The sequence below is a fragment of the Anopheles aquasalis genome, chromosome Y (genome assembly GCF_943734665.1).
Source record: "Anopheles aquasalis chromosome Y, idAnoAquaMG_Q_19, whole genome shotgun sequence".
NCBI lineage: Eukaryota > Metazoa > Arthropoda > Insecta > Diptera > Culicidae > Anopheles > Anopheles aquasalis.
In genome coordinates this window covers 3,858,817-3,868,816 of record NC_064879.1, presented here as the reverse complement: position 1 = coordinate 3,868,816, position 10,000 = coordinate 3,858,817, and the positions used below count along the sequence as shown (strand labels likewise).

At 54.9% G+C, this 10,000-nt stretch overlaps 1 protein-coding gene across 3 annotated transcripts in view; it reads right to left on the bottom strand.

The window, feature by feature from the left end:
* LOC126579884 (neurogenic locus Notch protein) overlaps positions 1–10,000 on the bottom strand; it is a 34,926-nt gene that overhangs the window by 3,959 nt on the left and 20,967 nt on the right. For all 3 annotated transcript variants that reach the window (XM_050243582.1, XM_050243581.1, XM_050243584.1), the window contains 4 exons: positions 9,082–9,215; positions 5,256–5,768; positions 4,992–5,174; positions 1–3,419 (listed from right to left, as the gene is read on the bottom strand). The exon at positions 1–3,419 is cut by the window's left edge and continues 2,208 nt beyond it. In XM_050243582.1, the coding sequence (XP_050099539.1) occupies positions 1–3,419; positions 4,992–5,174; positions 5,256–5,768; positions 9,082–9,215 (4,249 nt within the window). The remainder of the gene's footprint in view (positions 3,420–4,991; positions 5,175–5,255; positions 5,769–9,081; positions 9,216–10,000) is intronic.

Here is a 10,000-nt window from a genome sequence, read left to right as displayed (position 1 = left end):
GGTCGTGCGCAGGTGGTGGCCAAGGTCGCGCAGAAACTGGACCCGCTTCGCCCGGAACGCGGTCAGGTCCATCAGCAGAATGGTGGAGATCGCACCCTCCGCCAGCATTGCCGGTTCCTTCTCGTTCTCGCAGTCCAGCCCGTCCCAGTCGCACTCGGCATTGTTGCAACCGTAGTCGCACAATCCGTTCGCGTAGTGCTTCTGGCAGTAGGCGTCGTAGGTCGGGTTGCACGGTTGCAGCTTCTTCTCGCAGTCACGCCCATCGAACAGACACTGCGGGTTGTTGCACTCCTCGTTGCAGAACCCATCGAGGAACACCTCCCAGCACTTGATGCTGGCCGTACAGTTGAGCCACGGGTTGATGCCGAGCGAACAATCGTTACCGTCAAAGTCGCAGGCGTACGTGTTGCACTCCTCGTCGCACCGCAGGTTGCCCTGCTTCTCGCGGCATCCCTTCTTCACGCACTGTGCCCGCTGATACTCGAGATCGATCGCGTACATATTGGGCAGCCCATCGGGGCCAACACCGCCGAGCCCACCCAGTAGTCCGCCGCCACTGCCGCCCTTCCGCTGGTGTGTCGTCGTGTCAAACCACCCGTTGAAGTGGGGATCGTACTCGTTGCACGTTTTGCCCTTCCATTTCGCCGGGCAGAAGCACTCAAAGTCGCCGAGCCGATTCTGGCACTGCGCTCCCTTCTCGCACGGGTTCGAGTTGCACTCGTCCAGCACGTCCAGCTCGCAGTTGATACCGCTGGTACCGAGCGGACACTCGCACCGGTACCCACCATCGTCCGCAATCTGGCACAGTCCGTTGATGCACGGGTTGGAGTCACAGTCGTGGCCACTGTACTCGCAGTTCTTGCCATAGTACCCGTCGGTGCAGAGACAGTGATGGCCGGACTGGCGTGTCGAGCACTGGCCACCGTTCAGGCACGGATCGTTCGCACAAAAGTCCACCTTTACCTCACAGTGTCGGCCCATGTGGCCCGGCTTGCAGTTGCAGTGATAATCGTTGACCAGCTGGACGCAATCGAGCGTACCGGGGTTCGAGCACGGATTGGACAGACACTCGTTGATGTCGCCCTCGCACCGTGCACCGACGAAACCGGGTGGACACCGGCACTCGAAGCCACCGACCCGGTCGATGCAGCTGCCGTTGTTGTGGCAGGCGCCCGGCGTACAGTCGTCGGTGTTAATCTCGCACAGCACCCCGATCGTACCGGGCGGGCAGGAACACTTGTACCCGTTCACCAGATCGTGACAGATGCCCCCGTTCCGGCACGGGTTCGGTTTGCACTCGTCGATGTTCAGCTCGCAGTTCTGGCCCTGAAACCCGGCCCGGCAGATGCACCGGTACGCACCGATCAGGTTCTTGCACGTGCCACCGTTACGGCACGGTTGCGATTCGCACTCGTTGATCTCGTGCCGACAGTACGACCCGGTGTAGCCCGGTTTGCACCGGCAGTGGTGCGAGTTGCCAAAGTCTTCGCACGTACCATTCCGGCAGAGATGCCGCACGTCGACGCCCTTCCGCGCGGCCGCATCCTTACACGATACCATCTCGACATCGCACAGCTTGCCGGTCCACCCGGCCGCACACTGGCAGTGGTAGGTGTTGTCCTGCTGCGTGCACGTGGCCCCGTTCTCGCACGGTGCCTGTGCGCACCAGTCGACATAGTCCAGGCACTGCTTGCCCGTGTACCCGTACGAGCAGTGGCACGTGAAGTCGTTCTCGTAGTCGTGACAGGTCGCCCCGTTCCGGCACGGCTGCGAGTCACACTTGTTGATCCGGAACTGGCAGTTGCTGCCGGTGTAGCCGGTCTCGCAGGAGCAGTTGTACGCGTTGATCCCATCGATGCAAGTGCCCCCGTTCATGCAAGAGCTTTCGGTGCAGTCCTCATCGTTGGTCTGGCAGTTCATGCCGCTGAAGCCGAGCGGGCAGGTACAGGTGTACGAGTTGACGTACTGGTTGCAGGTCGCCCCGTTCTGGCACGGTTGCGACAGGCACTCGTTGATGTCCACCTCGCAGTTCCGGCCCTCGAACCCGTCCACGCACAGGCACGTGTAATCACCGATACCGTCCAGACAGGTACCACCGTTCTGGCACGGGAACGATGCGCAGTCATCGGTATTGATCGCACAGTCCCGACCCTCGTACCCCTTGGCGCAGATGCACTGGTACGAGCCGTTCGTGTTGCGGCAGGTAGCGCCGTGCCGGCACGGTGACGACAGTTCACACTCGTTGATGTCCTCGTCGCACAGCCGGCCCGTATAGCCGAGCGTGCAGGAGCACGAAAAGTCGAGATAGTTCGAGCTGGGCGAACACTTGGCACCGTTTCGGCAGCGATTCGGCAGGCACGGATCCATCCGCGACTCGCAGTCACGGCCAGTGTACGGGCCACGGCAGACGCACTTGTACCCGTTGACCAGATCGATACAGGAGCCACCGTTGCGGCACGGGTTCGTTACGCAATCGTCGATGTTGACCTCGCAGTTGCGCCCCGTATAGCCCGGCATACACTGGCAGGCGTACGCATTCAGACCATCGCGGCAGATGCCACCGTGCTGGCACGGGTTCGAACCACACTCGTCGATATCGATCTCACAGCGCCGCCCACCGTAACCGGGCGGACAGTGGCAGATGAACTGGTTCACCCCGTCCTCGCACCGGCCCCCGTTGATGCACGGATTCGATGCGCACTCGTCCACGTCGCTCAGGCAGCGGGCATCGAAGTAACCGCGGGGACACTCGCACCGGAACCCGTTCACCAGATCCATGCAGACGCCACCGTTGGCGCACGGATCCGACGCACACTCGTTCACGTTCGTCTCGCAGTGGAACCCGGTGTAACCCGGCACGCACTGGCACGTGTACCGGTTGATGCCGTCGATGCACTTCGCCCCATTCCGGCACGGGTTGCTGTGGCACTCGTTCACGTTCACCTCGCAGTTCGGGCCGGATGTGCCGGGCTGGCAGCGGCACAGATAGCTCCCAACCAGATCCTCGCAGTGTCCCCCGAACAGGCACGGGTTCGATTCGCACTCGTTGATCTGGATCTGGCACAGGTAGCCGGTGTAGCCCGGGTTACACAGGCAGGTGAACGAGTTGTCACCGTCGATGCAGGCGCCCCGATGGCACGGGTTCGATTGGCAGTCATTGATGTTCGTCTCGCACGACAGCCCGGTGTAGCCCGGTTGGCACTCGCACTTGTAGCCAGCGATCGAGTCGTGACAGATGCCACCGTTCCGGCACGGCTGCGACATGCAGTCGTCGATGTTGATCTGGCACCGCAACCCCGAGAAGCCGATCGCGCACGTGCACTTGAACGAGTTCACCATATCCCGACAGATGCCACCGTTCAGGCACGGATTCGTGGCGCACTCGTCGATGTCGATCTCGCACTGAGTGCCGGTGTAACCTATAAATGCATACGACACAGAAAGTACATACAACACTGGCGTGGTTAGTGGTTGCGCTCTTTGCACGACGCTAGCGGATCAACATCCTGCCGAAGCAGGCAAGAGGAAGAGACATATCCTAGAAGACGCCCCTTATCTTCACCCGGTAGCACCTCATTTTTAATTCCTGTTAATTTGCCTTCTCTATTTACTCGCTCTCTGCTCTCTTTCTGCTTTTCTCTTTCTATAATGATGCGCTAAAAATGGCTACTGCATTTTGTGACTAATTGTGAAATCGTTACTGGCACTCCAGGGTTTATACAGGGTACCACTCAAAACCCGCAAACCCTTGTGCACACGCAACGCAGGTGACGGGGGGGTGCCACGGGTCGCCAGCAATAATATCTCGCGCAGGAGATATTAGCTCGCTTTAATGGTCCATTATGGAACCAAAAAACCTGTTTTCAACCTCCCGATTCCGGATATGTTTGTGACTTAAATCATATATGCATGCATTATAGGCTGCCGCCCGGGGGGGGGGGGGGGGGGGGGGGGGGGGAGTGGGAGAAAATCCCACGATCCAACAGCAAAACTCGACTCACTAAAGAGGTTCTTTGCGGGCGCGGTTCACAATTTCATGACTTGTGTGGCCAGCCTGGTGTGTTGTGCATCTGAGATGGTTGTTTTATCGCCTGGAGCAGCATTGACGTCGCATGATAGGCTTTGGGTGTTGAACTATCAAACAAAAAAAAAACTATCTGCCTCGATCTGGGATTTGGTGGTTCCGCGTCTAGGTAACTGGGCGAGTTGACCACTCCCTACGCCGTACGAAAGACTGCCCCCCCCCCCCCCCCCCCACGCTAACTGGTTTCTTGTCTTTTTTGTGGTTGTGTAGTGCCTCTCCTGGACGAATTCTGATTATCGAGGGAGTAAAAGGGGTGTAGAACGAACGGTGGCGCGCGTGTTGTTGCACGGGCTTCCAAATGTCCTCAACTGGCGGGGGTCCACCACCACACCGAGGCGCATTTGGAATTACCGTAGAATCGGCAGCACTGCACGACTTGCCGCCACCAACCATCGCGCTCTAACGGGGCGTCCTTACGCTGTGCCACTCAAACCTTCCCCCCCCCCTCGGGCCCGACCCGTATTACTGAAAACCAGTTTGAGTGCTTTTGCTTTGCCTGAGCGGCAGCATGCGGATCGCTGTACGGAAACTTTGCGCAGCCTACGTACCCCGCGCACACAGTACAGATCACAGACACACCACCGCTCGTCCGGTCCGCGCTTGTGTTCTTGTGGTGGTGCGCGCGCGCGCAGCCTGCTGGCCCACCCAACTCCCACTCAACCAAGGCGCCCGCGCTCTCGCGCACAATTGACAAACGACGTGTTTGTGGGTCCGAAATCGACCTCAACCGACCGAGGTCGGAACCGAGGCAAAGGGAGGGCGGCGGTAGTAGTACAAAGAGGGGATTCTGGGGTTCAGGGATTCCGGGTGATTCAGTCAACCGTACACCGAAGCCTTTTGGACGACGCGGGGGGTGGGGTCTTATAAGGATTTCAGTGATAAGCTGCCGAAACGGTTGACGACGTACCTGGCATACAGACACAACGGAAGGTTCCTGGATCATCGAGGCAGCTGCCCTGGTTTTGGCACGGGTGCGATTCGCACTCGTTCACGTTCGTCTCGCACCGCGGTCCAGTGAAGCCTTGCGAGCAGTTGCAGGCGAACGAGCCCGGCGTGTTCACACAGATGCCATTATGTTCGCATGGTGAGCCTGTTTTTGGAGAACGGAGAAGGAAGTATCATAGTAGTGGAACGTACGTTAGCTGGATCTTCCCCCCCCAAAATGGCGTACCTTGGTCACATTCGTCGATATCCTCCGAGCAGTCGATCCCCTTGTAGCCGACCGCGCACGAGCACGTGAACGAGCCGTTGATTGGGCTGGTGTCACAGATGGCGTCGGCGTGGCACGGATTCGAGGTGCAGGCATCGTCCAAATGGCACAGCAGCCCGGTTTTCCCTGGCGTGCAGCGGCAGTAGAAGCTGCCCACACCATCGATGCACGTTGCCCCGTTGAAGCAGGCGGCGTCGACGCAGTCGTCGATGTTGTTGCTACAGTCCGGTCCGTTCCAGCCGTTCACGCAGATGCAGTTGTAGCTGCCGTGCGTGTTCGTACACGTCGCACCATTCTGGCAGATCGATGGCCGCAGTGCGCACTCGTCCACGTCGTTCTCGCAGAACTCGCCGGTGAAGCTGGACGAGCAGCTGCAATGGTAGGCGTTGATACCGTCCACGCACGTACCACCGTTCTGGCACATGTTACCGGGACAGTCGTCCGTGTTTTCCTCGCAGTTCTTACCCTGGAACCCTGAAGAAGAAGAAGAAGAAGAAAAATAGATTAGCTTTCCACATATCAACTGGTGCATCGTTTACTCTCGTGCATGCCCCACCATAATGTGGATTGAAGATTGTAACCAAATAGTCACCCCCGTTGCCCTAGAAAATTGTCCGTACCCCCAATAAGCAAATGGCTGCCCCATGGCTAGTCCAGATTCTAATTTATTCAACGCTTGTACAACAAACGCTGAGCCCGCGCCTTGTCTCAGGTCTCCGGTTCGCGTCATAAAACATTATCATCGCGCGCATCATCAACGATGGGTTGCTGCAAACGCCTTAACGCCTCTTACACTGTCACCTTTGACGAGCAGGGCTCGGGCAGTGGAGAAGATACTTCAGCCCACCGCGCGCAGCCTCCTCTCATACAAGCATACTCGATGGATCTTGATCCCAGCGGGCCCAGCCCAAATAGCACGCATACATAGGCATCACACAGAACACCTAGCCGTCCGGGCAAAAGAACCTTACACATATATTCGTATCGGTTTTCCTCCTCTTTCTTCTCTCGCTGGTTTCCATTTTAATAAGTGTTCTCTAATCAACCGGCAGCACGAGCAGAAGCCAATGACACGCGACCCCTCCTGGCACTGTGTCTGCCGTTTGGACCACTTCTCTTCTCTGCAGGGCAGATTTATTGCCAAACGGGCACCACCAAAGAACTGGGAAAAGGGTGTACTAATGTGCCACGAAAGTCTCTTAAGACTCGATGGTCAACTTTATGGTGTAAACGATTTTTTAAATATTTAATTTTTTTTAAAAGGTTGTCCATCACAGCAGTAACCATGACAAGTTAAATAAGAATGGTTAATAAGTGGTAAAAAGACTTCCAGGATGGTGAAGAACGTCCTAGGCGACCACCAGCGTCAGTTGATGAGGCCCAACAAATAAAAACAATCGGTGATCGGTCTGGTAGATACCTTGCCTAGATAACAATTCCCAATTAGATCCGTAGGCGTGGGTGCATGGTATCGGGGAAAGATTACTTTGCAGGGGATGAAATTTGGATTTGGAGGAATAAAACAGATACTTTCAAATGATATCGAATGTCACCTTACTTTCGTGACACAGTAGTATACCCAATGGCGGTGTTGGTGATGGTGGCTAGCTGGTTGGCTAACTATGGTGCGCACTTCTCCCGACCATTCGGACATTGGGAGAGAAATACGGTGACATCAATTTGTTATAAGCTTCTGTGTGGTTGAATTAACATGCAGCACAGATACATTGCTGGGGAACCACCAAAACATGCAAGCAGGCCAGCCCAAGCATAGGTTCCACGGTAAAGGTGTAAGGAGTGCAGAGAAGTAGAGACAGGGCTCAGGGAGCCTGTGTTTGTGTGGTGTAGTGAGAAAGGCGACGGCAGGCAATGAAAAAGCAATGCGATGACCACCATCACCACACAACCACCACTAGGCGAGCGAGCGTTGACGAAACTCTTGTGTCTCTTTTTTGCCACAAATACACGGGCGCACACAGCAAGAGCCATGCAGGAACTACACAATATGCACGCTTTGACAATGACCATTGATTTACCGAGCATGATTTTTTAAAACGGACTCAAATATATTCAGATTATTATGATGCCCACAAAAAAAAAAAAGAAAAAGAGACACAAATTGTGTCCCCGTTGGTGGTTCACGAATATGTGTTGCCCTCTTTTATGCTCTAGCAAGCAGAAAAAATTGCAAAGCAAAGAGCTGTTCGGGTCACACATTGGTTGGTAGATAAATGCAATCTGGAGGTATGTCAATATCTGCCACACAGTACAACAACACGCTGGCTAGCTCCAGCTTATTCCTGTGTGTAGGGCTACACTTACTAGCGCTCCACTTTATCCGAGAAGGAGCGCAAAAGTGGGACATCATTAATACACATTCGATAGTTTTGTCGACCAACATGTCCAGTAAAGTGTGGGGAATGGCGAGGCGCAGCGGTCAGTCATAAAAATGAAGAATATTTGCAGCCACACCACCGCATATGATGCGCTGCATATTGCTGGCTAGTGTTTGCCGTAAGTAGCATTGATTAGCTGCCCTGTTTTGCTACCATGAGCTGCTCCTAGCTGCCCAGTCCCCAAAAGATATGGTTTGCTGCTTCCCCGTTTTTTCATTGCTCCCCTCTCCTACTCACTCTGACCAGACAAACAGGAATCCTTCCTTTTTCTTCGACATTTATACGTCTGCTGGCTCCACGGGTTTCCGATGATCTTGTTTCCAGCCTCTTTCATTCCATCTCCTTCTCTCTCTCTATCTCTTTCCTCTCTTTTTAGCAGTTCTTTGTCACTCCCGTTGTCAATATATCTCGCTATCGCTATCTATCTCGCTCTTTTTCTTCTCATTTATGTTTTTTCCCCCTTCCTGTTTTCCCGGGTAGGCTTACTCTCTGTCTCTGCTTCTTCTTTACTTTCAACTCCTTCGTTCGAGATTCTCGTTGCTTCGATTTCTGTTCCGTTGCGCCCGTGATTCGTTCGGATTCTTCTTTCTCTTTTTCCGCCCCGGGAGTTCTGCATGCTTCATTTTTTTTTCTTCTCTCAACCACTGTTGCTGCTCCCCGTGCACCTCTTCTTCCTATGTCCCCCCCACACCCCTTCTTGCTCTTTCACTCTCGTCTGCTTCGCGAGCTGCCCGAAAAGATTCATTTTGCATCCACCACTTGTGGTATAGCCACAGATTTTTCAACCCAGCCAGCCAGCCAGCCGGAGATGATTGTGTGTGTTGGTCCGACCAGCATCGTCCAAACTCCCGGAGGCGGCTCCCATCGCCGAGATTCGCGCGCTCTCAATCCGTAAAAAGAGAAAGAGAGAGAGAGAGATGAACACACATACACGCACGGCTTAAGATGCACGGGAGTATGCTGCAGTAGTGGAAAAAGAAAGTACCGATAAAATAGCCCTTCTCCGTCTTTCCTGCTAGCGCGACGCGTGTTGTGCGCAACGCGAGTTGGTGGTTAAGGCGAGTTTTCGTGCAAGGTATGTTTCAAGTGAAAAGCCCCACCATTGCTGCGAGCGCATCCCGAGAACTAACGGCTCAGGCACGATCAGCACGACGGCGACGGCCCAACCACCCCCTTCCGATTGAAGCCGTTAGTCCTTCGATGGGACGCGAGCCAGCAATCGGGCAGCACATTAGCGACGAGAAAGATTTGCCGAAATCCAGTCATCCATCCAGCGACACTGGCCCATCACGATCGTCTGCATTAACTTTCTAACACATGACGGAGCTGCTTACACATCGTTTCCTACCAAAGGAGAAGAGAATCGCGCACATGCGGCGCCTGCTACTTACCGGGAGGACACTTGCATTCGTAGGAGTACTTGGTCGATTGCTTGCAGGTGCCACCGTTCTGACAGGGCGACGGTGAGCAGGGAATGTAGCCGGACTCGCAGTTCTTGCCCGTATATCCTGGTTCGCACATGCACCTAGAAGATGGAAATGGAAGAAAACGAAAAAAAGAAAAAGGACAGGATCAGTATAGGCAGGCAGTTCTTGCGGGAGCATTCGAACTAGATGTCCAGGGAAAGGGGAGAGTCGTTGATGAGACGCAGGTTAGCCTGCGGTGAGACAGATTTCATTTCAACTCAACTGGCGCGCACATCAAGCAGTTCCCAGTTGATGGTTTTTATAGCAGAACCAGCTTTGGCCAATGCGAGAAGGAAGGACCCCGCATCTCAAGGAAGAAAGAGGGAGAGAGAGAGAGAGAGAGAGAAAAACGAGAATGCCAGTGGCAAAAGAATGTCCTCGAAGAGCGCTGTGCATACTTCTCGTCTGCGGGTGCGTTCGCCTCGTCGTTATGTTGGCATACACGTAGCGCATCGTAGCGACCAGACCTACATACGTAAAAGGTACTGCGAGCGACACAAACCATAAGTTTTTCGCTCCATCAGCATCAGCAGCAGCAGCAACAGGTCCGCTCCTTTTAAGTGCGGACAAGCGAAAATACTGCATGGAAACTTGTCCACAAACGTCCTCCTCCTTCTGTTGCCATCGTATGGGATAGCGTTGGAGCGCTTTTGTGGTGCAGACATTGCGATTGCGCGGAATGTGTGGGTCGCGGTGGCTGTTGAAGGTGGCAGGTATGAATGGAAGAGCACCATCCCCAGGTCGGAACACCAGCAGCAGCAGCAGCAGCAGCAGCAGCAGCACCAGCCCGAAACAGAAAGGAAAAATCCCGTGGGTATTCCGTGGGCTCTGCGTGCCGCGGCGC